The following is a 24,946-nucleotide window of genomic DNA, read 5'->3' as shown; positions in this document are numbered from 1 at the left end:
TGAACTCTCTAATTTTAAAGGTGACCCTACAAGGTTAGCTCTCTGTCAGCCCACCAGACCAGTTTTTTCCCGGGATCAGGGAAATCAATAGCTCATTAAATTAGTTTGCTCCTGTGAGCACACATTTATATTGCAAATATAGACAAGTGTCTTTGTGTGTTAACACTGCAACAACAAATAACAGTGTTTACAAAGACCAGCCGACATTTTAATCAACCTCATGCAAAAAAGCATGCAAACATGAATGAGCTACATATTTAGATGTTCATGTGCATTTATTTTTATTGTTTTCACTTGGACATGTAGCCTACTTGTTTTTTCCATATGCATGATACATGTTTAATGCCAGTAAAGTGAAAAAGGTCTGTGATTCTTAACTTATTAGAAATGAATGAAATACCATTTGTCTGATAAACCTTAGGAGTTCATCACAGCTTCGATTCTGATTTTTAAAATGCTCAAGAAAGCCAGAAGGTCTCAGATGGACATTTGGACTCCCTTTATTCCTATAGCAATTCTGATACTTTTAGTTTTTGGATAATTAACACATTCTATTATTCCTCACAATATTCATACAAATTGTAACAACAGCTAAACAGATACCTAATTAGAGTGATCAAGGACCTGGGCATGCACAATTAATCATTCAATAAAAGAAAAGGCTTTTCCTGTGTACAGGGTGTTTTCTTGAAATATTGAAAAGCACATTTTAGCCATTTAGGATTAGTTTGGCACACATTAGCCTGCCTGGGTGCAATGTTTACTAATTGCCTTGTAAACTGTTAGTACGTTGTACACACGAACCAGAAATTTGGTACACTTGTGGATTAGAAGTGTGGGAACTTGATAATGTCAAATTTAAAGAGTTTTATTATTCTTATTTTAGTAGGGACAGTGTGAAAAAGAAATCTCTATTCCCTGTCCTATACTTTCATTGCGATTAATAAATTCAGTAATATATGTTTATAGATTTATTAGTACAGGTGTCCTCTTCTATTTCAGCTATTGGCCATGGTTGTGTGAGGTTTACATGATAAGTTATAGGCATTAAATAGAGGTAAGTGAAAGCAAAACTCAATTCTCAGTTAATCCTGAGCCTATTACTCACTCACATACTTACACTTTAGCACAATTAGATAACAGAGGCTCAAGATTATCTGACACTGCTGTGTAAGGACCAGAGGGCTCGGTAGCGGGTGATTAAAACTGCTCAGAAGATCATTGGTACCCACCTCCTGAGCATCAGTGATATCTGTGAGGTGAGGTACCTATGCAGAGCCCAAAGGATGCTAAAGGACAGTACCCACCCAGCCACAGCCTGTTCACCCTGCTGCCTTCTGGGAAGAGATATAGAAGTTTCAGCTGCCGCACCACCAGACTGCAGAGTAGCTTTCCCCCCGAAGCTGTCAGACTCTAATTCATCCTCAGCGCTGCTCCATTGATCATTAAATATTGTTTATTTCTGTTTACCATTTTTTATGACCGCTTCTGTGTTAATGTAGTGTATTGTCTGCTATGTAGCAGAAGGGAGTCGCAAAGTTCAATTTCATTATATAACCTTGTGACAATAAAAATGTGCCTACCTACGTACCTAGAATAGATAAAGAGTACATTAAACAGTCAATTGCCGTGTGTACTTGTTGATTGAGGCAAACTTTTACACTAGTTAAACAGCGCGCCTGTGTGGTCAAACGTCGTTACACACAAAGAAGAAATCACATTTAGGCCTACGTATGTCCTGTTTGGAGCGACGTCACAGCAACCAGGAAGTGACTTGTAAACAGACCGTGGATGTATTATTATAGCACGATACTTGATAATTACTTTGCGCTACTTTGTAGTTACTTTGGCCACGTTGTTTTCATGGAAACTTTGATACATATTTTATCTTTATGATGGAGCCAGACGCGTGTATAGCTGCACTAATGCGACCCTGTGTTCAAGTGAAGGACAACCTAGATTCAGGACGCAGACAGGCAGTTAAATGACAGAGACTGTCACCAGAATGATCAGTCACACGCTGCGGGCGGCCAGACGTGCCTTCCCTCCCGGTCTGCGCTGCTTTTCTCACACTTCTGGCGGGGAAATAATTGAGGATGTGTTTGACTGGGCAGGCTCTCTACGCCTCACAAAGCAGGCGTCTCTCTACGTACACGTGAGCTGGCTTTGGTCAATTTAACTGACTAAATATTTCTATGCAGAGATAAGCACACACATCTGCGAAAGCAAATCCATGCACTGAAATAGAGCTTTTTTTCAGTCCAGGCTTTTTTTAATGCAACTTCTTTGTCATGTCTAGCATGTTTGCCCAAATGATGTCAAAGTGACCTTCCTCCTTTCTTCAGCAGTGGCCTTACTGTCTCAGAAGATGCTCCTACTGCAACTTTAACAAGTATATACCCAGAAAGAACAATGGCCACATAATGACAGAGTGCCTTAAGCGGGAGACTGAGACACTGCTGCAGTTCAGTCAGGTATCCTGGTATGGTGATTGGTTCCACATAAAATCAACCAGTATCCCCTGCAGGTTTCATCACATGCCTTCAACATCTTTAATTTTGATTTCTCCACACAGCATTACCTCAGTATTTTTTGGTGGTGGGACTCCAAGCCTGGCTCACCCCTCAACTATTGCTGCAGTCCTGGAAACTGTTTCCAGGCAGGCGAATCTCTCAGACAAGGCCGAGGTCACACTCGAGGTCAACCCTACTCCTGTGGGAATGTCAAAGTTAGAGGATTATTGTCGTGCTGGGGTCAACCGTTTCTCCATCGGTGTCCAGGTGAATATAATCTGTCTGCTCACAGAGGATCAGATTATGAACTTCTTAGTTGCCCAGTCTTCATGTCACATTTTCAATCCTTAAGTCTTTGCAGGATGAGGACTTGAAAATTCTGGGCAGAGACCACAGTTCTCATCAGGCTTTGCAAACTATTGAAGAGGCCAGGAGGCTGTGCCCCGGGAGGGTGTCAGTGGATGTCATGTTCGGACGCCCCAAACAGAGCATTGACTCCTGGGAGAATGAGTTGTCTCAGCTGTTGAGGGTTTGCGACGACCACGTGTCTTTGTACCAGCTGACCTTGGAGCGAGGCACCCAGCTGTTCAAACAGGTGCAACGAAGAGAAGTGACTGTGCCTGCTGAAGATGTGACAGCAGAGATGTACCAGTGTGCCAGGAGGACTCTCCACCAGCATGGCTTTCTGCAGTACGAGGTGTCAAACTTTGCAAGACATGTAAGTCCTCAGCAGGAAGACAGTTCACTGATTGTCCTGAGACATTGAAAACCAAGTTTATGAGTAGAGAACCTTTTGAAATACTAAAAACGTGCATTATATTAGGAATGGAAATTCATAACAAAAACTTTTAAATCACATTAAGGAAAATAACTTTAACAAAAAGTTTTAACAATAATAAGCCTTGAATTTAACTAAGACTCTACAGCCATGCTAGCCACTCTGTGAGGCTGTACACAGCAGTGCTTTGAGCTAAATGCTAACATGCTTACAATGATAATGCTGATATTTAACAGGTATAATGTTTACCATGTTCACCATCTTTGTGTTTCAAGTTAGCATGCTAACATTTGCTAATCAACACTAAACACAAAGTGTAGCTGAAGCATAACACATTATACCTGCTGAACATTATCATATTAGCATTGCTGCGATTTTATAATGTTACAGTTTTTCTCAGCTTAAACACTATAACCAGGCTTTTGAACTAAAATTTCTAAACCATAACTTCATTTTTCAAATGGCTCACCCATTTCTCTTAACTGTACACACAAATCCCTTAGAAAGCACTAACATTTGATATTGTTCACTCAATCAGCTTCAGTAGATATATAAAAGGGCCTGAGGCAGGTAATTCAGTTTTGGAACAGAGAGATGTGAAGGAAGATGTGGAGGAGATGGAGGAGGAGGAGCAGTAAGGAGAGGACGAAGAGGTGAAGGAAGAGGAACAGTAGGAGTTGGAGGAGGAGTAGGGAGAGGAGGAGGATGTGGACGAAAATCTCTGGCCTTTCCCAGACCAAACGCAGGATGCTGGGGCAGAATAATTTGTTGTTTGGTGTGTTGTACTGTACAGTACAAGGTTTTTAAGGGGGAGAAACACAATAACATTACTTATAACCGGTTTTTGAGGGCTTGTGTGTTATGTCTGAAGGCAAAGTTTGGTTTTTCAGCAAGATTGAGTGGTTTTGAATGGAGAGCTTCATTTTGACCTGAAAATAGGATGTTTGAGGCATAATTTCAAGAAATGTTTTTAAGCAATCCAGAAAAACCGTATTACTGTAATCCAGCTTTTCTGTTTTGTTTTTGCTGGAATATCTTGACCAACACTTCCATCTATAAGGCAGCTGTTATGTTTTTACACCATATGACCTCATGAACACATCTGAGAGAACCAATTAGGACTAATGCTTTACTTTGTTTTATGTAGAACGCAGTGAGTCATCACAATATGAGCTACTGGAAGGGAAGACAGTACATCGGTGTCGGCCCAGGTGATCTTTTACCTAGGTTGAAAGCAGCTATCAATTAAATATTGTACCTGTAGAAAAATTTGTTTAAACACTATTGTCTGTGACAGGAGCACACGGGCGGTTTGTTCTTCGGGGTGAGGGAGGTGTTGCTCGGGAGGCCCGGACCCAGACTCTGGAGCCCGAAGTCTGGATCTGTGAAGTCCAGAAGAGGGGACATGGGACGCGGAGGCGGATTCAACTCAGCCATCATGAACTGTGAGCTTAGGCAGTAGTGTTGTGCAATTAGTGTATATGGTTATCACATGAGGGGCCAGCTGTCATTTCCAGACCTTCTCAGCCCATGTGAAATGTAACAGTTATGTATCAGCCAATGTAATTCGACACAGAACGAGAAACATAGCACCGGAGATCGCTGTACATGTGCTCGTTCTTTCAAACATTCTGTCCTTGTGAAACGCTATTACTGGACTCGCCCATTTACTCCATTTACTCACTCTGTCCTGTCCTTGGTGTCTCATGAAAGATGTTTGTTTGGCAGATTGGAGGAGGTGCTGGTGATGGGAATGAGAATGAACGAGGGCATTAATCACAAGGTGAAGCTTTTATACCTACATGAAATACACTAATGGAAAATATTCTATACAGCGGTATCTGTGTAATCGTCTCTGTTAGTGAAGATGGGGTTCAGCATTCAGTAAATAGTGTGAAATGTGATTATCATGTTTGTGGTCATTCTCTGGTATTTAACAGCATTGGGAGTTGTTTAGTCCTCAACTGGGCCTCCATGAAGCCTTTGGTACGTCCGCCAATGTCCAAGAGTTGCTACGGAGTGGACGACTCATTCTTGATGACAGGTGACTATAGGCCTACTCGAAATCAAAGTTTTACATTCTCACTGGCGAGAAAGAGATTACCCACTTATTTTTATTATCAAACACTCTGCTGATTCTTTCATTAAATATTCCATTATTAATAATTTTGATCAGAAAATGGGTTAAATGGCCTAATGTTGGAATTTCCTGCAGCCCAGGGTGATAAATTTAAATAGCTGGTTTTACTTGACGAGCAGTCTGATCCCCAAAAAATATTCAGTTTATAATATAGGACAAAGATAAGCATTGTATCCTCATATTCCCCAAGCTTTTGCCATTTTTGCTTGAAAAATCAATTAATCTGCCAATTAATCGGGTAATCGTTGCAGCTCTACACTTAACACTGATTGTCCTTCTTTCCTTTTTAGGGGTCTGCGCTGCTCCTGGGATGGGCTGGCCTTACTGGACAGCATACTGCCAGCTCTACTGGTGGAGCTGCAAAGACTTTCAGAGACAACAAAGAAGACCTCCAACACGTGATGACAGTAATGTTAGTAGGGCGGATAACCTCAGAGAAAGCTTGTTTGTGGTTTAGCATGACAGGACATGTAAAACATCCTGAAAAAAGGCCAAATCCTCACATCTCACATGTCCTATTTAAGTGAATTATCAATTGAGTTTTTCCCTCTTCAGTGTTTAGTTCTCATGGTAACTCAAACCACCTTAAATTGACCCTCATTATAGTGGCTATAAAGAAATGAAACTGGCCCCGCTGGCTTTTACATTATATTGACCATGTAGCATGCTGTAAGAATTGTCATCACCCTAGTTTATATTTTAAAAGCCTCCAGGTGCTATTATGCAGTTATTGCTAGTCCTGAAATGTTTCTCATTAAGTAATTTACTTGTCATCTAAACATAATTATTACTCACTCTTTCGGTGCACAGGAAATTGTTCGAGTTGACGTCAATAGCCTTTTCAGTATGTGTCTGTATTGAGAATACTACATGCAATATCTGCATGTGCATGGTCATTTCAAAATATGATACTGTGGATAGCACATGAACCAAAACAATATTCATTTCCTGGCCTTGGATCCTATGCTTTCTTTTAAGAGACTCAAACTCTTTGTTGGAACATATATGTACAAATTAATTCTTATAAATGGTTAGATTGGAGAACAATCTTTGGAAGTGCTTCTGTAATTTCCTGATTATTACCTTGAAATTTCCCTGGGAAGATCTAAAGAGTCGATGTTTGGTTTCAGCCATTAAACAGCTAAAACAATGCAATTCAGCGTATATGAAGAATAAATTTTACAATAATAAATGAAAAATGGATTTTAATGGAGCAGATATTTGAATATATTCCTCTGGAAATTTACCGCTGCTTATAAACTCAACAAACTATCTAAAGTCAAACAGTCAGAACTTGACTATAGGGAAAGGCATAGCAATAGTAGTAAAGTGAAAGTTAAATGTTTAATGTTCGCTGCTGTTTTTCAAAGACAAATTTCAATCAAACTCATGCCACAAATCAAAATGATAGATATTACAGGAGAGGAAGTAAATGACAAACACCAGTGGCAAATGAGCTATCACTTTCTCACAAGGACAATTGCTTTTGAAGTGTTGTTATAGCTAGAGTGATTCATAAACATTGACTGATCCAGCCACTTCAGTTGTGTTCTTGGTGAAAGGACATGCAAGTGTTTCCTCTCATTATGGATAAATTAAAGAATGGACTGATGGACAGAGTGTCCACATAACTGCCCAAGTCCCTGTTGTCATGGACACTGGAGGTGTGAAGTGTGAGCACTAATAAATTGTGTTCACTCTCGTCTCTTATAATGCAATTTTGTATGTTTTGTTCAGTGTTATTGTGGCCTGTTTCTTCTTCTTATGTATTTTTATGTTCACATAACCGCCACACAGCTTGTTCCTAACCGAAGCCTGACATAACTACATTTGGGACTTTTGTTATTCATGGGGCCGGTCGTTGTGATCTGCACTGATCATGACACGCTGTCAGTGTTATGACTGAAGAAATGGCTCACATGAAGTGCCAGTTTTAACAGTCTGATTAGGTTATAATAGAGCAAATGTTTTGCCAGGGAACATGGTGAAAAGTGTCTTATCTTGCCTGACTTTTAAAGTACTCAACAAGCAGCACCAAGTATTTCGTCAGTTAATTTCAACAGCCAGAACATCCTGAATACTGAGGGGATGGTCTAATGGATGAAGATACACTTATCTTTCCATCAGACCATCCTTTTCATAAACCAAGGACACTCTAAATGGACAGCCCAGATAGTAGTTTTTTTCATGGAGACCTTGAGAGTGGGTTGGATCTGCAGTGCATTTACTAGTGGCAAGCTATAAATGGAACTTCTACTCAGCAGCAGAAAAATACTGAGCGCAGCGTTTAATGTGGGCTCTCTCCATGGTGCTGATTTCACACAGTTGACGATGTCTCTCTCCTCTCGCCCACCTCCTCCTCTTTAGTAAATGACGCTCTGTCTCTTCCTCTAAACACCATGGTGACACATGAGTGTGTAGACTAATAGCGCTGAATAACCAGGCTGTGTCACACCTCGGTCCTTGGTGCTAATCACTACGTCGTGGGAGCCGTTGAAATGTCTTGTATGTGGTAACATAGGCTATATTAGAAGAGGTTTAAGGCGTTTGAGTCATCTCCTCCCACACACACGGTTTACGGTCATGTTTTTGCAGCATCACTTGAAAACAAGTGCTTATATCCACTAATAGTAACAATAGGCTATCTGTATCTATCTCACTGACCTGTTTCTTAAATAAACTACATGTCTGAATTACAACTTTGATAGAACATATGACAAAGCGTATATGACAATTAGAAATATTTTTATTATAATATAATACAGTTATACATCATACATACATCAGTCATACAAAAAACAGTTTATGAATGCACCGGTCCAGCCAGATGCTACAGAGTATAACTCCTTACATAATACGACATTGTAGCATACTACTACAATTGGTTTATCGAGAAGGCTCACAATTCATTGAATCTGACACCTCTCGGGTTTGTTGTGTTTGGTGCTTGATCTTAGCACCAGCCGCAGGTCGCTGGTGAAGCTCGGGCGGCGCGCCAGAGGGTCCATGGCGGCACACGGCGCTCCGAGTCCCCGCGTCCGGCTCCCTCTCCTGCCTCTCTGGTCGATGCATAGCGACTGGTAGGTGCGGATGGGTACGATCTGATGCCGCGACGGACTGGTCTCGTCAGGCAGTCCGCCCAGAGAGGCAAGGGCCCTGAACATATCTTCCAGTCCGGTGCCGTCTTTGGCCGAGGTTTCGAAGAATGCGACGTCCTCTCCGAGGATTTCTGTCACCTCTGACCGCGCGACGGCTCTCTGCGCTCCCAAGTCCCCTTTATTCCCGCATATCACGGCTGGTACTCTCGCGGGATGTTTTGATTTAAGTAACTTTGCCTTGGCAGCTTTGATCTCGTTGAGAAGCTCGCAGACTTCATCGAAAGACTCTCTGTCATCCAAACTGAACACAAGCAGAAAGGTGTCACCTAGAGAGAAAGAGCATTAATTAGGCTAATAGGCTAATAATAATAATAACGATAATAATAAACTTTAAGGACAAATCTATTCTCATAAACTTTAGGCTTTTAATGTCAAATTATATTCCCCAAAATACCAAAATTGTACAGTTTCTCTCCTGTAACTGTATTTCTGTTGATACAAGACTGGGCTCACCTGTCAGAATGGATAACCTCCGTTTTGCAGGGAAGTTCCTCTCATTTGCGGCATCCAGAAGATCGACCTGGTACGACTCTCCTCCTATGTGGAACAGTTTTCTGTGAAAGTCCTCGGTTGTGGGTTCATAGTGCTCTTCAAATTCTTCCCCCAAGAACCGCTGGAGGATCTTGGTTTTGCCTACTCTAGGTCCGCCAAGCACAACTATTCTGTGACAGTTCCTTGGCTTGGTCAGACCCAACTCCAGCAGATCCATGGACCTTTTTGGGAGTCGATCAGTGGAAACCTGCCGATTGCCAGAACTCGAGGATCTACGCGGAACAACTTTCTTGCCCTGTTGTCTCAAGCGCCCTTGAACCGTTTTGATGATACCCATGCCTGTTTTCGATATGTTTGAGACTATGGGGTGCTGAGGTACAGGGTTAATGACTTTGCTCTCAAGAACTGGGTGCGTAATGCGTGATTGGTGATGCCCGGTGAGAGAGTTGAATGTTTCGAGGATGCCATCAACGTGAAGGTAAAACTTCTCAGTTGTGTTCATCTCCGTGTTCTTTCAAGCGTCTCCAGACACCGACAGGGTATCAAACTCTCACCAACCCAGTTCCTTCCCCATGTGTGCGCCGCAACAGAGCCGAGGGTCCTCTCTTTATACACCCACACCAGAGCGCAGTTTCTGCGTCACAGCCTCATCCAGAGAACACAGTCCTTTTATAGAAGCACGAAGCAATTGCCCTAACAAACAAACAAACAAAAGCACACAAGATCTCCACTCCAGACTCTTGTAATTGAGTTGAAGAAATGAGCTCCGAAGCTCTTAAAATATATAGAGAGGGGTTTTCACTTTGGTGCACCCTTCCAAGTGTGTTTAAAATGACATAGCCTGGTCTGATGTGTTCAATCCTAATTAAATGTATAGTCTATTTTTAGCACCGCTATTGCAAGTGTTTGCCTGTCTCATTATTGATAAATCGATGTGTAGCCTAGGCACAGAAAACTGCCCCAATATCTGTAGTCATGGACACTGGAGAACTAATGAATTGTTTGTTCTCTTTTGTTATACAAAAGTAATTTGAGACTATGTCTTCAGTTTTTTTGTGGCCTGTTTCTTTTGTGTATATTGCATATAACCACCACACAGTGTTTTCATACCCCATATGAATATATTGGCTATAATACGTTTCTGCACAGCCTGACATAACTGGGCATTTGGGATTTTGTTATTCATAAGGCTGGTATGAACAGGACTTGCACACAACCCCCATTGTTTTCAACAGTGATCACGACATGCTGAGAAACAGCTCACCCTCTGCTCAAGGATTCATGAAGCCCGATGATGAGTCCTCTGCAGCACCACCAGCTTCAACAACTGCAGTCTGATTTCATTTTCCACTGTATAAACCATTTAAAGAAATTGCATGGGGACATTACTATAAGGTCATAGATCATTTGCTTTTAGAATATGACTGCATTTATTTGCGTCAGTACATCTGGCTTTTGACAGTTAAAGCTGAAGGACATGTCTTATTTTCCTTGTCTGTAAAGTACTGAACAAGCAGTACCAAGTACTTTGTCAGTTAAATTCAGCAGCCAGAACACACTGAATAGCTGGCTTTTCCATCAAACCATCCTTTTCAGAAATCAAGGGCACTCTGAATGGACAGCATGTAATAGTTTCTTCCTGGAGACCTGAAGAATAGGTTGGATATGCAGTCTTACTGAGAGGAATGTCTGATTGCCACCCTGAGTGCAATCTCATTTCAACAAGTGTAGTTCAGCAGAAAACCATGTTGCCATGGAAAATGTAATAGAGGTACATTTTCTTTGCCCTGAAATGTATGAGGATGTGCTGATGGAAGATAAACACTCACAACCCTGTTATTAGCAGTGCCGGCAACAAAATGCTTTCTGAAATGAAAAATGTCCATAACAAAAAATAATCTAGGGAGTTGTTAATTATTGGTGGGCTCCAGGAACCCTCTGTATATCCTATATCTATGTTATATGGACAACAAATTAATGCGGGGGTCATTTGGTGAAAGGCAAGGCAATTTGTATAACACCTTTTAAAACAAGAGGCAGTCAATGGCTGTACATATAGTGATGAAATACTATATAGAATGATCATTTAAAATATAAAGAGTAAAATAAATTAAAATTGAAAATGAAATTTTACAGATGAGATAAAACAAATATATACAAAGAGCATATGTATAGGTGATATATAAATGTGTGTACTTTAGATGTGAAAAGTTCTAACAAATTTGTGATCAATCAAATTATGTAGGACTAAGTGACTGTATCAACATTAAGCATTCAACATTAAGTAAAATATCTCATTATGTGCTATAGCCAATTTCAGAATAATATATATTATATTATTAGATTTTGATTATTGATGCATTAATGTGTTCACTATAATGTTGTAGCTGGTAAAGGTGGAGCTAATTTTAATTGTTGTATATACTGCTAGCTTGTACACCCTCCTTATCTTATTTTATGATAATACATTATACAGTATTTTATTTGTTAATTCTATTTTGTATTATTAATCTGAAACGGGCCGGCAAAGTATTTGAAGTTATCAAATAAATGTAGTGGAGTAAAGACATGGCTATAACGAAGCAGAAAGTGAAACTACTCAAGTAAAGTACAATTACCTCAAAATTGTACTTTGTACAGTAGCCTACTGTAGTAGATGTACTCAGTTACTTCCCACCACTGCACAAAACCACTAGAGGGCAGCAAAGAGAGACAGGAAGTTTTACAGTTAAGTATTAGAAACAAGATGCAGGGATCAGTGATTACACACATTCGTGGTGTTATTGTTTTTGTAGCAATAGCCATTAACGTATTAAATCTCTCTCTCTCTCTCAAACACACAAAGTCAGATTTCCTCTCATGCATGACGTCACTGCCTTGCAGTAGTAGGCTTGTGTTATTTATCAGTCCTCTCTCCTCCCCCTCTGTTTTCCCAGACCTCGCCTGCATGTGCCCCCGCCTCTGCACTGACCTCACCAGGCCTTTGTTCGGAAACAAAGAATGTTCAGGCGTCTGTTTTCAAGAGAAAGACATAGGGTGCCATGCCACAGAGGAAAAATGCCAGAGAAGGTGTGTGAAGTTGAGGAAGACCGACCTGATCAATGAGAGTTGCATGGAATTTAAAGGGAGCTGCAACAAGTACTAAATGGATACTCCCACAGTCAGGAATTCACAGTCCAGACGAATGTGAAGCATTTATCAGAGTTATAAATATCCCACCAACGTCATTTTTAAGAGTCAATTTCACTCTGCTTGTAGGACTTCTGATTCCTGTAGACTTTGTCTTCTGCAAGAGCCTTTGTTGCTTCAAGGTGGAGCTGGTATTTCCTGTATATCCTGCTCAGTCAGCCACTCACAAGGCCCACTGCTCTCTTCCTACTGCTTCACCTTCAGTCAGTCATTATTCCGTCAACATCATGACCCGTCTTTGCCTGCCAACCTGTAGTTGGCTAGATATTATTTTGCACATTTGATTGATTCCACCGTAAACACAGGATAGATTTTAGGCCGTGTAAAATGCCGGAGGATGTGACTTCAGACATCCTCACAACAGCCCATTAGTGGTGATAAATAAGTAAAGAGCAGGGATGCACTGATGAAGCTGATGAAGCTGCTGAAAAGGAAATGGTGTGGTTGAATCCCTCTGGGACAACATGTTCGCTCAGTCTTCTAGGAAGTGTTACCAGCATTGCACTATTGGAAATTAAAGGGTCTGTGGTACTCACTCACACGTTTATACCCACTATTTGATCTGTCAGTGAAAAACTGTTATAGCCCTATATGTTTCTGTCTGTGTATATTCTGTAATATTTGGATATTGAATTACTTGCAGTGTTTTTTTGCACAGTGATCTGCTGAAATTCAATATAGGATCTCTGTTGATCTTTAGGATATGAGAAGATGTCTGAACAAATGCAAGCTGTGGTCCTAACAGTGTGTCGCTTACACCACGTATGGTCTGTAGTTCTTTTTTGTTTTGTGCATGTAGGCTACATTATGGCGTGCTCCGATCACCTGCTCCAGAAAGCGCAGATGCTTTTCCACCAGGCAGTGAAAGGGTTAACTCTGACTGTGCATGCACCGAGCAGCCCTCCCTCCTCTCCATCCATTTTTGCTGGTTGAGTGTGTGTGTATGTGTGTGTTTTATAGGGGGGCCTGGTTCATTTGCAAGCCCAGTGGATTTGCTATATGCACACACAACTAAGTTTCATAACAAAACAAGGCCGTTGCGCTATAGTTTTTTTTTAATCCATTTTGAGCACACACGGTTTCCCGCGGATGCTGTCCTATGTGCTTTAAATATATCTTTAGTCTTTTCTCTCTCCGAAAGCTCCGGGATATGTCGACAGGCGGAGGCGTTTCTTCTTCCACCCAAAGCCTCCCCAAGTTGGGATCCCACTGACGCGCTATGACATGAAGGTAAGGGGGGAAGTGGAAGCTGTGGACCGGGTCGCTGCGATCCAGCGCGTTCCTCTTTATTTCGTCGAGGTTTTTAACTTTTTTTTTAAACTCGGGAACATAGCTGAGTCACGGTCACATACTTCACCTACTACTCGATCGTCCCGTTTGACGCAGCGTGCACGATAATGGCTCCAGTCGCCCTGGTTTGGGACATAAACATGTCAGGAGAAATAAGTTGAATCGACACTGAGCTTTCATCCAGCGGTTTAGTGTTTTTCCACACATCTGTAGGGCATAATTAAACATAGCCTACCTGGCCGAGCATATAGGCTACTTTGGGCCCGGTGTGGAAACAGTTTAGAATATGCTAAAGAGCATTGGGAAATCCAATAACAGACACTTTAGACTTTGCTGGATTTTGAACAAGGAAATGTGATTCATTGAATTATCCAAAGTGGATAACAGATCAAGGAAATAATTCAGTCAGTGTGTCAACACGCCAAGGTCACAAGTTGTATGAGAAATGGTCAGTTTGAAGACGGGGTGAGGATGAGTGTTTGAAGAAATAGTGTTGTGAGTAGTGGGGCTGGTGGGGGGTGAAGCTGCCTCCCTCACCCCCCTGCTAACAGTCTCACTTGTCTAATACTAATGTGTTAGTCTAAATCAAGTGACCAGACATGTCACAAAAGTAATTTATTTTTATTATGGGTGAGAGTACAACAACAGTGGAGATTGGATTAGGTATCTCGCCAGAAGGACAGTTTAATCGTCACCCTGTGATCTTCCTATTACAGCTAGCATGTCTCTCTCATTAGCTGCAAAACCTTTTCTTTACCAGCGTTCATTTACAAGAAGGGCATAGTTTATAGTCATTCCTCCCAGGAATCAGGAAGCAAGAAGTGGGACTGAATGGTGAACTGGGCCTGCATTGGTCACCACTTGAGATTTATCCTGTGGTTAGCTGAGCCGCAAACATTTTGTCTCTTACTACCACTTCACGGTCTATTTTCAGGATAGGGAGCTCTCTTGCAGTATGACAAATATTGCAGGCCAACATAGTGCCATCACTATTTATTCATAGTATGCCCAAAGCCTGCTGAGGTTTCTAAAGAATTCAAACTGAAACGTTCTTATTTCACTTTCTTTATCTCCTCTCCTCCGCTTCTTCATCAGCGGGGCTGTAAAAAGCTGACACATTCAATGTGAATTTTACACCCATTATAAAGTTTACAAGTTTTGTCATATTCGATATTTCAGACTCAACTGTTTTAAAGCCTATCTCTTACCTCATGCAGCTCTTTAAATATTTTGAAAACACTTCCTCATGACACAGCACTTGACTCTTAAGTGAAGGGATTGATCGCTCATGTTCAGGCATCTCAGTTCTTCGTTAAATATATGAGACAGATCTGGGGAGTGGAAGTTAACATTTATACTGACTCACTGTCCTGACTACATAAGGAGAAGCAGTCCAACGTCCAGGACAAAGTGGTGGACATTGTACTGTACAATAAAATTCTCTTGATTGTCAGGAGAAATAAAGTAAAATAAAAAGGCAATGTGGTTCTGGTCGACTACTGTATGTGCATCTTTGTTGGAGTCTTCCAGTGCTTTGAAGCCCTACTGCTGCTGTGGTGATGTAATCAGGTCAGAAAATAGCCCCCCTCCAGTTTTTGATAACATTCCAAGGTAAAACACAAGGAGATTTCTACACCGGCACATTGGGTTTTAGTCTCTGAGTCTGAAACTAATATTTGCTTTTGCAAAAGTGAAATTAGGAAATAGCTTTCTGATCATTGCTTACTTAGGAACGGCGCACTGTAATCACTTACACTGATCTCTTCAAGTCGTCCCAGGGAAAACTGAGCCCAGGTGTTAAGTTTCACATTGCTTAGAGGTGCTGAGTTGTTCCTCTCTCCTTCAGTGAAAAAAATGGAGGATAGTTGAGCTGTGGTCCTCAGTGCTGTTAGTAATAACATACAAAAGGTGTAACAATACTGAAGATGTGGTTGTCTCCACTAATATTTGACATAAGAATATTAATGACCTGTACTTTCTGTACATCTAATTTCATTATTCCCAGCAGGAACACACTTGTGGACGTCACTGAAGTTGCCAATAGGAGGACGACTCCATTGAATTTTCCCACTGAACTGATCTCTAACGAGCCACCTCGCTAAGGCAACACAGGCCTGCTGTTATCTCTTGACACCTGTGAAACACTACTGCAATCATGCAGACCTCATCGCTCCGCCGGCAAATGAAAAACATGGTCAACAACTACACGGAGGCCGAGATCAAGGTCCGAGAGGCCACCTCCAATGATCCCTGGGGTCCTCCCAGCTCGCTCATGTCTGAAATTGCAGACCTGACCTTCAATGTACTTGCTTTCACTGAGGTCATGGGTATGATCTGGAAGCGGCTCAACGATCACGGTAAAAACTGGCGGCATGTTTATAAGGCACTGACCCTGCTGGACTACCTGATCAAAACAGGCTCTGAGCGTGTGGCCAATGAGTGCCGGGAGAACATATACACCATCCAGACGCTGAGAGACTTCCAGTACATAGATCGAGATGGACGTGACCAAGGTGTCAATGTCCGGGAGAAGGCCAAGCACCTGGTGGCTCTGCTGAGGAACGAGGAAAAGCTGAAGAAGGAGAGGAGTCAGGCACTAAAAACTAAGACGCGCATGACGGGGGTCACCAGCAGCTTAGGCTCTGGATCCCTGCCTCCTCCATACCCGGGACGTCGCACTAGCCAGCCCAGCTCGGCCAGGGTCCACGGAGATGAGTTTGGCACGTGCAGAGGCTCCCCATCCTCCTTTCACTGTAAGTAGCAGGGACATCTGACGTATAACTTTATACTCACAAGTACTTCCGTTCTTCAAAATACACAGTGATCGGCATGATACTTAAATATTTCCGTAGTCATGTGACCTGTCATGTCATTTGTCAGGAATGCACATGTGACCTGTCATGCATTTATGTGGTGTTTATTTGATAAATTCAAACATGAACTTATGGATGATGAAAGGAACAAAATGACAACATTCCTAGTTGATCCATCAACTATTATTCCATTTGGTGGCAGGAAAGTGCAAAAACAGGCAATTTATGGAGACGCGGTCAGTTTTACAGCACATTTCTACTATGCCCAGTTGTTGAGATTTGCACATCAGTCAGGTCTCACCTGTGATTTCTCAGTGAGATAGATGCTATTTTAATAACAGTCACACATTGCAACATTTAAGCCTTGGTAAGTATTAATGAATTGTTTTTTTTGTTGTTGTTGTCCTGATGTTTTAATAGAACGTGTTTCAGTTTTGCTCTCTATTGATGGTTGGACATCTGCATTCCTTTCATTCTCCTCTTTACAGTCATGTCAGCTAAACTGGATTTACAAAAGAGAAGAGGCCCTGTTTGTGCTTGTCTCGATCTAATGTGAAACCACAGCTGGATACCACGTTTACGCTACAGCAGAGCTCTGAGGTTGGGTGGCTAGATAATATAAAACCTCAGTGATTCCCCTGTGAATGTGTAGAGGCTAGGACATCTGATGTCACTGACTTATCAAATACAATTAAGTAAACAGCTCAAAGTTGAAAACATATTGTGGGAAAGCAGGAAGTAGCTGTATGTAGCATATGTAAATGTGGTATGGCTGGTGTGTACCATATACAATTTGTGTGGTCTGTTTGGTGTACGGTTTTTATTAACCAGTGTTAGTCAGTAGCAGAGCTGTGGCTTTATACTGTGGCTAGTTACTCAGTTATTCTTTGATGAATGAGGCCTGGTTCTTGGTGAGACAAGCACACAGATGGCATCTGACTGTTGATTTACCACTAATTCCTCAAAGTTCCTTTTTCTCCAATACATATTCCACTCAATACGTGTGTTTTGCATACTTTCCTGGGCCAGAGTGTGTGCCAATGGAAACATGTGGCAGAAACAGTTACCACCTCATAACTCTGGTTCTTTGGTTTAGTGATGCTACAATAGGAGCATGGTTTGCAATACAATGAAAAAACACAGACCTCCTAACACAACAAAATGCTTAGTTTATCAGACAGAGGCTGGCTTTCATGCTGGATAACTATAACAATCTATACTCTTTATAGCAAGTAATTAAAATAAACTGGTCTTTATCCGGCTTCCAAAAAGACCCATAATGACAGAAAACCTTTTTAAAAGGTTTTAAAATTCTTGAAACAATTGGCCTCTGGGTGATTTTAAAGATAAAAAGGGAGGATAGTGGTGGTCTCTTTGAGATTCCAGGACACTGGTGCATGGCTGGAGTGTTGGACGAATTGCTGATGGATGCCGTGGGTGGAGGTCAGGAGGTTGGCAGTAGCTAATTGCCATAAAGCATTCCAGCTCAGGCAGGGGATATTAAGGGGAAGCACAGCGGAAATTATTGGTTTCTGAGACATGACTTTGCCAAAGTGTGGCCTGCTGCCCTCTTTTAGCCCTTGACCCACAGCCTGACACCCAGACCGGTCTACTGCCAGCACCCCCAAACCTGGACCTGAGTCCTGGAACCCACCCAGACGATTTGTGGTAATAAGGTGGGCCCCTCTCCAACCCATCCATTCCTCTCCCCCTCCGCCACCCTAACTCTCCACACAGGCGCACCATTGTTCTCAGCAAAGGCACAGTTAGGCAGTCGGTGGCAAGCAATGCCAGCAAAGGCCTTAAACAACGGGCCACGGAAAAAAATTTACATGCAAAAACAGTGCCAGCTCTTTTCTGACCTTAAAAAACAGCCTAAAGTGTTGCTTTCTTTGTTTCCCATTTTCTTCTCCTTCTATTTCCATCTGTTAATGTTTCTGCCTACACCCCTCTGCTCCCTGTTCCCCGCTACACACCCAATCCCCTCTGCTCTTACTCTTTCCCTATAGCCCCCTCTTCCTCTCCTCGAGTTGCTCCAGACTTGGAGCAAGCTCGGCCCACGACAAGCGGAGAAGAGGAGCTGCAGCTGCAGCTGGCCCTGGCTATGAGCCGAGAAGAAAGTGAAAAGGTACCTCTGACAAACACACACTGAGCAAAACCTCTTATCCTTACAGCACATGCGCCTGACAGAAAGAGGCTTCTTATCCACACTGCTGCTGGCATGTTATGTTGTAACGCTGTAGTAAAACATTAAACGGCTCCCACACACATCCTTGGATAGTATCCGTCATGGTGGTGAAGTCACTCGTACTGCCTGGCTCTACTAGGTCACCATTTCCTAGAACCTTTAACCGAAAGTGATATTATCAACTCTGTCTCTGATGTGGTCAATAATGGTGCAATTGTGTCAAAGAAGAGCTTTCTCCTTGAAGAGCGAGGAAGCTGTGAGTGAAAGAGTGAGAAGCCAGACAGGATGTGTGCATTGATCGACTGCTAAGCATTCACAGCCCGCCCTAGTCTCCATGGCAGGGGCAGCCGTCGCCCTCTGTGACTTCTGCTCGGCTATTAAGGGAATATAAGTTCACAGCAGTTTCCACTTCCAACCAATCAGCTGCAATTTTAAGGATCAAACTGAGATCCATAATCTCTGTGATATTCCTCTCTCCTAAATGATCTTAAATCATTATATTTCTTTAAGAATCACTTAAGAAAAATCAAGCGTGCTTTTACCTTTCCCTTTGATTAGTCTAATCCTTCCTGCTTGGCCTTAGCCACCTCCTACAGTGGATATCGATGAACAGACCCAGCTCCAGATCGCTATGACTCTCAGCAAGGAGGAGGCCCATAAGGTACAAATGTGCTGGGACCAGGGTTGAACTTTCCTTTGCACCCTTTGCCCCATAGCACACTGCTCTGTACACTGAAACCAATCTTACGGCCTAGTGTGGGCCCTTCTTATGACTAACCAAATGAGGCTTCATCCTTCTGTTCCATTAACCATTAGATCGCTCCTCTTAGTCTGTTAGCATGAGATACTCATGTCAAACACTCTGACCTCTTCTAGTGTGGTGTCGCCAAAGGGTTTGACCCCTTTACTCTTCTTGGGACACCTGTAAAATTGCATGCAATACTGTACTGTGAGGATGGTCCAAACATTATTTCCACTTTTGATGGCCAAATACTGATTCCCTCTCTCGTTAACACCCTCACAGCCAGTCCAACGTGCACCTCCCGCAGTGGATATGGATGAGGAAACCCAGCTCCAGTTAGCCCTGAGCCTGAGCAAGGAGGAGCACCAGCAGGTAGGGTTCTTAACCTCTTTGATATTTTATTGTAGTAGGGAATCGTCCTCTATGTATTTAATAATTTATAATCAGCTACTATAAAAAGGGTAAACTCATTTCCACACCCTCTGCTTCCTTTGCGTTGCCTTTTTTGTTGTATTCCTATCATTCTGTTGTATTATCTCTGGCAGCCTTTTTACTCCACCACTCTCTTCCTGTCTCACTCTGTCCCTTTGTCTTTTTCTCTCTCACTGTGCCACTATACTGTAGCACAATAGAGCTGCTCTGTTAGAGATCACAGTGATGCTTTGCTCTCTGCACTCTCACTTTGACCAGAGAACTTTCTGGTCCGTGCCCATTGCACACGTCTGTCTCCGGCTCATATGTTGGCGAGGGAAAAAAAAATACAATCTGGCTTTTGTGCTTGTGTGCAGTTGCTGAGTCATAAATATAGTATGATGCGACAATATGTGAATTTTGCCGGAAGCTGTAATGCCCAAAGTCGTCCATGTGTTTATATCTGTTGACAGGAACAACTCAGTCGCCAAGGGGACGAGTCAATGCTCCAGAAAGCTCTGGAGGAGAGCAAACTTGAGATGGATTCTAAAGGCGGGGTATGAAATATTGGGGTATGGAATATCTCAATGGGGGGGTGAAATATAACCACACGTTGTGGTTAACATTGTTTTTTCTCATCCTGTGAGAACATCAATCAACTATAAAACTGGAAATTTCAAACTAGAGAAAGATCAGTAAGTGTCAAAGCAATATACTGGACTGACATAAATCTTTTCTTGTTCATGTGGTCAGACCGCCTTCATGGACCTGGTAGATGTTTTTGCAGTGCCCTCAGATCCGCCTCCGGGCAACCAACAATGGAATAATGCCCCACACCAGGCAGCTGCTTGTCTGGGGGTCGCAGAGCACTGGGACACCCTGGGTGAGCCTTGAGTTGGCATTTATAGTCATAAAATGCTGGATATACTGTACTGTGTAGTTTTTATAATAAACCACGGGTTTACAGTACTAATTATTCTGCTCACATGCTGCGATAAACCCATAGTCATAGAACAGAAGCCTCTCTCTCTAATGAACCTCTCTGTTTCTAAAGAAGGCAGCACCAACACCTCGAGAGCGGATCCTCCCTGGATGGCACCGCCACCTTCCATCAGCCCTCCTCCACCGTGGGAGCCCCCACTCGAACACTGGGATGACTCGGGGCAGCACAGTGTCTCCAACCTCAACGCCACAGGCCGCGTGTGGGCCTTCCCTGCTGACACAGGTGAGTCTGTATGCATGTACACACACACACATACAGCTTTGACAAAGATAAATGTATCACATTAATTGAATTAAATTGCATTTTGGTGTGTTTATAGCCTCCCCAGGAGCTGATCCTTTTTCAGCCCCATCAGAAAGAGCAGCACTCAAGAGAGCTGTCAAGAAACCGTCTTCCCGAACTGGAAGCCCCTCAGGTAAACATTTGTTTTTATTATTCTCTCTGTGGTTTAGTGCATACTTCACACCTGCAATGTCAGAACTCACTCTTTTTCTGCTGTTAGATGGAGATCTGTTTGATGAGGCCATGGATGGAGGTCAGATGAATGTAAATGGGCGAGGGGGGGGCAGCCCTGAGCTATTTGACCTGTATCGTCTTGGAGAAAGCCTGACTGCCCCCAGCCCTCGAACATGCCGGACACCTGAGGCCTTCCTGGACCCCACAGCGGCTTCCTTGGTAAACCTGGACACTTTGATCCCAGCAAATCCTCCACCCAAGACAAAGAACCCCTTTCTATCAGGTATTTATTGTTTGTTAGCTGTAGAAAATTCATTTTCATTGTTTTGTTTTGTTTAGAAGTGTGCTGCTGAAAAGCAACGTTTTTAATGCAAGACTCGCCATATTCACATTACCCTTTTCCTGTCCCCCAAACATTTGTTTGTCTTGTGGATTTCCTTTACTGACAAAATAGCTTGTTGAATGAATGAATTTAATTTTGGCAGCCAGCCTTTAAATCTCAGATGTTTTAGCATTCTTAAAAGTACCAGTGGGGAAGAGTTTTCAGAACAGTCACTACAACTGCAGTGCCCTGAGCAATTCACTGACAAAAATCAGACTGAAGGTTCACAATGATTGATTTATCCTGTCCTAAATCCAGTCTCAGAAATGATCAATTTAATTGAAATAACTTGTTCTTTCTTTCTGTCTAGGCCTGAGTGCTCCTTCACCCACCAATCCATTCCAAGCTGAGCAGCCCAAACTAACTTTGAATCAAATGGGCTCCACCTCTTTGGCTCCCCACGCTACTACTCTTCCATACAGTGCCTCCTTGCCCCTGCCTATGAGCCACCAGCCTGCCAGCCTCCCTTCATCACTTACTCACCCCACCCAGCCCGGTCTGGGCCTGCCAGGGAACCTCCCTGAGCCATTGTTGCCCTTCTCTTCAACCAGCACAGATGGGTCACAAGCTGCAGAGAGCAGTCAGAACCCTTTCTTATGAGGACCAACTAAATTGGAGAATAAGGGGAATGCCATTAGGTTATGCTCTTGAAATATAACTGGCATAACCCGCAGGCCCAAGGACAAGGAAGAAAACCCTATTCTTAGCTGTTTTTATATTGTGGTATAATACAGTAATCCTTAGATTGATGCAAGCTGGTTCTGCTTTTCACTGCAATAGTCTGTCCTGCTGTTCTTGTCAGTAATGCAGAAACAGGGCACAAAACAGATAACACCTTTATAACAGAGACTATTACAGTAGTGTCATGTAAAACTTCTTTCAACCATAGCCTATTGCGAATAGACTTCAGATGCAAATGTACACAAAAGCACAGTTTGATAATATTTTGTTGTTACTTCACTTAGCCATAACAAGGCAAATGTATTACAAGCTTTTCAAGTAGTCAATAAGTCTTCTGCACTCTCAACTGTTTGTGTGATTGGCTTAGCTGGCCACTGCTGCTGTCATATACTGCTCCAGAGAAAAACTGATTTCCGATAAGAGGCTACAGTAGGGGACATGTCCAGTTCTTGAAATGTTGCTGCATCATGCAACATGGATAACTTAGGGAGGTTTCTGTTGGACCAGAACTGAAGAGAAGCATTGGTGTATACGTGATTTCAAAATAGTCAAATAAATTGCTGGGGTTAACTGAATGAAGTTAAAGTTGGGGAGGACTGTAAGTGCGTCTGAATTTATTATACACAAGGCGACATTAGAAAATGTATGAATCCTGAGTTTTATTCATTGCTTGTGAACCACAGACTCATCAAATATAAGGGTATAATTACAATGCTGCTTCATTCTTCAGTTGGTTGTATTGTTTTGTATTTTTCTCATTTCCTCTGATATCAACACATTTAAAATGAAACCATCACAACTCAAGCACAGCTACAATATTTGTTGTGCCTTTTATGCCCCCTGCTGGTAATGACTATTACTACTATTACATATTACTATTATGCTGCAGATACTTATATCAATTACTCTGACAAGCCAAGCTCTTATAACATGTGTTTCTCACACTTAACTAGTAATTAAAACTATGCAAGAGCTTATTTTATATCAGTATAAAACTAGTCATTACATTGTAGCATGAGGTTTCCCCCAATTTAGGAGAACTTGCACATCCTGTGATCACACTATGATCAGTCATGAATCACTGTTTATCTGTCTGGAATTTAATTAGTAAAAGTGATTATAAATAACTATTAACTGCAGGTAAGACCTACAGTTGATTTACCAAATGGCCAACCATACAATCTTTCCATCCTGCTATGATTTCATTTCTACATCTCTTCCCACTTTCACCCTTGTGAACAGTCACCATATTTATAGGGTACCAAAGATACAACATTAACAGTTTTTCTTGCCATATGTCTTGCCACTTTTTCAGTGAGTCCAAAACTTAACAAATAATTAAATCCTCTTAAAAATGGGGGTTTTGCACACCAAGGATACTGACACCTCTTGCTAAAATGCTTGAAGCCATCATTCAAAGTCCTGTGAGAGTAGCATCACTTCATAAGGAGCAAACATTTGATAGTTCACTTGATTATGATAGACTCCAGCCAGCTCAGCACCTCCTGAAGACCCTGTCCGGAGCGGGCACTGAGTTCCAGTGTTGTGATTGGCTGAGTAGCAGATGCAATAATGTCATCCATCCTGAACAGTGATTTTATCTCGATAAGACTCATAGTGCAAGGCAAGTCCCTGGGAAAGAGTGGAAAGAAAAACAAAAAATAAGAATATATGCAATCCAATTAACGACTTTCACAGAGAGAGTATTATGATATTAAAAAAAACATTGTGTTAAACCTGCTAACACTGACATCTTGCAGATATGGACAGTGAAAAAAGGGATTTGGTGTGTACACTTAAAATGTCACCTTTTGTTGAAGAGAATAAGCACAGAGGCACTGCGCAGAGGCTCAGCAGACAGTACTGACAGCAGCTGGATACAAGAAGAGGATATCTGAACAATGTTGGCTGAGTCCACCATGAACTATGAAGAAAAAAACACAACGAAAGAAACATCCAGTCAGTTTATTTACCTCAACTCAAAGGTTGCAAATAGTTGCAGTATGTATACAAAGTACATACAATAACAGAAGAGCAGTCTTTGAAGTAACTCGGCCATATAGGGCCCATGCAGCCTCCCAGCTCTCTTAATGTCACCTTCTTCTTCTTCTTCAGTGTCAGGTCTGTAAGGTTGGTTCCTACCTGTGGAGTTTTAAAGAGATTGGGAGGCATTACAGGGATGGGCTGTCCCTGCAAACTTTATAAAACTACCTTTCATTATTACTTACTGTAGGCAAAGTTGAAGGTGGTGACTCCAGTTCACCTAACCCCTGCAAACTGAGCTGTAAGCAAAATCTGTCAAGATAAATCTCCACAGGATATTGTGACTATATGCATGTCCACAAATATGGTGCAAAATTAAATTAAGGTATCGACCAGTATCGGTATGGAGGCCATACCGTTACAGTGCATTAGCTCACCACGCTAAATAAGCTATGTTGGTTAAGATAACGTTACACAACACTTTACATTTACAGTACTGTATACTTCTAGTTTAAAACACGTAGCTGCGCAAAAAGGATATTTTGTAGACGTTTCAGCAACAACGTTTTTCCGACGCCAGTCGCCCCTAGAAGCAGACAAATGTCATTTCTGCTCATTTCGGTTTTCCAGCAGAAGCATAGCGAAGCCAGAATGTAGCATGTAGCCAATGTAGTTATTTGGCACCATGGCGACGCTCACATGACCGTAATACGGTGCTGTGATTGGA

At 42.1% G+C, this 24,946-nt stretch overlaps 4 protein-coding genes across 8 annotated transcripts; 2 read left to right on the top strand and 2 right to left on the bottom strand.

Moving 5' to 3' along the window:
• Positions 1–1,722: 1,722 nt before the first annotated feature.
• rsad1 (radical S-adenosyl methionine domain containing 1) lies at positions 1,723–7,141 on the top strand. Of its 2 annotated transcripts, none has more exons than XM_046043580.1 (9): positions 1,723–2,155; positions 2,346–2,482; positions 2,576–2,780; positions 2,866–3,231; positions 4,439–4,502; positions 4,589–4,736; positions 5,020–5,074; positions 5,232–5,335; positions 5,722–7,141. In XM_046043580.1, the coding sequence occupies exons 1-9, from the start codon at positions 1,985–1,987 to the stop codon at positions 5,831–5,833; spliced, it is 1,362 nt and encodes a 453-aa protein (XP_045899536.1). In that variant the 5' UTR covers positions 1,723–1,984; the 3' UTR covers positions 5,834–7,141. The 2 variants fall into 2 exon arrangements, with proteins under 2 accessions (XP_045899536.1, XP_045899537.1); XM_046043581.1 differs by having other exon boundaries at positions 1,726–2,155; positions 2,349–2,482.
• Positions 7,142–8,250: 1,109 nt separating this feature from the next.
• On the bottom strand, positions 8,251–9,583 carry rasd2 (RASD family member 2). The gene is made up of 2 exons (XM_046041847.1): positions 9,043–9,583; positions 8,251–8,855 (listed from the first exon to the last, which is right to left on the bottom strand). Exons 1-2 carry the CDS (start codon positions 9,581–9,583, stop codon positions 8,338–8,340), a joined length of 1,059 nt encoding a protein of 352 aa, XP_045897803.1. The 3' UTR covers positions 8,251–8,337.
• Positions 9,584–13,241: 3,658 nt separating this feature from the next.
• epn3a (epsin 3a) lies at positions 13,242–22,965 on the top strand. Of its 4 annotated transcripts, none has more exons than XM_046039054.1 (11): positions 13,242–13,500; positions 15,569–16,313; positions 18,383–18,501; positions 19,145–19,222; positions 19,586–19,675; positions 20,188–20,271; positions 20,468–20,597; positions 20,769–20,939; positions 21,037–21,132; positions 21,220–21,456; positions 21,866–22,965. In XM_046039054.1, exons 2-11 carry the CDS (start codon positions 15,716–15,718, stop codon positions 22,153–22,155), a joined length of 1,893 nt encoding a protein of 630 aa, XP_045895010.1. In that variant the 5' UTR covers positions 13,242–13,500; positions 15,569–15,715; the 3' UTR covers positions 22,156–22,965. The 4 variants fall into 4 exon arrangements, with proteins under 4 accessions (XP_045895010.1, XP_045895018.1, XP_045895001.1 ...); XM_046039062.1 differs by having other exon boundaries at positions 15,566–16,313; positions 20,772–20,939; XM_046039045.1 differs by having other exon boundaries at positions 15,566–16,313.
• Positions 22,876–24,904, bottom strand: arl16 (ADP-ribosylation factor-like 16). The gene is made up of 5 exons (XM_046039084.1): positions 24,761–24,904; positions 24,465–24,520; positions 24,259–24,378; positions 24,045–24,160; positions 22,876–23,868 (listed from the first exon to the last, which is right to left on the bottom strand). The coding sequence occupies exons 1-5, from the start codon at positions 24,834–24,836 to the stop codon at positions 23,703–23,705; spliced, it is 534 nt and encodes a 177-aa protein (XP_045895040.1). The 5' UTR covers positions 24,837–24,904; the 3' UTR covers positions 22,876–23,702.
• Between the last annotated feature and the right edge of the window lie 42 nt (positions 24,905–24,946).

Source organism: Micropterus dolomieu, linkage group LG02 (genome assembly GCF_021292245.1).
Source record: "Micropterus dolomieu isolate WLL.071019.BEF.003 ecotype Adirondacks linkage group LG02, ASM2129224v1, whole genome shotgun sequence".
Taxonomy (NCBI): Eukaryota; Metazoa; Chordata; class Actinopteri; order Centrarchiformes; family Centrarchidae; genus Micropterus; species Micropterus dolomieu.
This window is presented reverse-complemented; position numbering and strand designations above follow the sequence as displayed.

What these genes read in the sequence shown, in the direction of transcription:
- rasd2 (XM_046041847.1), bottom strand. Translation starts at nt 9,583, where the DNA reads ATGAACACAACTGAGAAGTTTTACCTTCACGTTGATGGCATCCTCGAA. An exon ending in GAGGTTATCCATTCTGACAG is followed by an intron (nt 8,856 to 9,042) that starts GTGAGCCCAGTC and finishes CTTTCTCTCTAG; the next exon opens with GTGACACCTTTCTGCTTGTG.
- rsad1 (XM_046043580.1), top strand. Translation starts at nt 1,985, where the DNA reads ATGACAGAGACTGTCACCAGAATGATCAGTCACACGCTGCGGGCGGCC. An exon ending in AGGCGTCTCTCTACGTACAC is followed by an intron (nt 2,156 to 2,345) that starts GTGAGCTGGCTT and finishes TCCTTTCTTCAG; the next exon opens with CAGTGGCCTTACTGTCTCAG. An exon ending in ACGAGGGCATTAATCACAAG is followed by an intron (nt 5,075 to 5,231) that starts GTGAAGCTTTTA and finishes GGTATTTAACAG; the next exon opens with CATTGGGAGTTGTTTAGTCC.
- epn3a (XM_046039054.1), top strand. Translation starts at nt 15,716, where the DNA reads ATGCAGACCTCATCGCTCCGCCGGCAAATGAAAAACATGGTCAACAAC. An exon ending in AGATGGATTCTAAAGGCGGG is followed by an intron (nt 20,272 to 20,467) that starts GTATGAAATATT and finishes TCATGTGGTCAG; the next exon opens with ACCGCCTTCATGGACCTGGT. An exon ending in AGAGCACTGGGACACCCTGG is followed by an intron (nt 20,598 to 20,768) that starts GTGAGCCTTGAG and finishes CTGTTTCTAAAG; the next exon opens with AAGGCAGCACCAACACCTCG.
- arl16 (XM_046039084.1), bottom strand. Translation starts at nt 24,836, where the DNA reads ATGAGCAGAAATGACATTTGTCTGCTTCTAGGGGCGACTGGCGTCGGA. An exon ending in GTTGCTGAAACGTCTACAAA is followed by an intron (nt 24,521 to 24,760) that starts ATATCCTTTTTG and finishes GATTTTGCTTAC; the next exon opens with AGCTCAGTTTGCAGGGGTTA. An exon ending in CACCTTCAACTTTGCCTACA is followed by an intron (nt 24,379 to 24,464) that starts GTAAGTAATAAT and finishes AAAACTCCACAG; the next exon opens with GTAGGAACCAACCTTACAGA.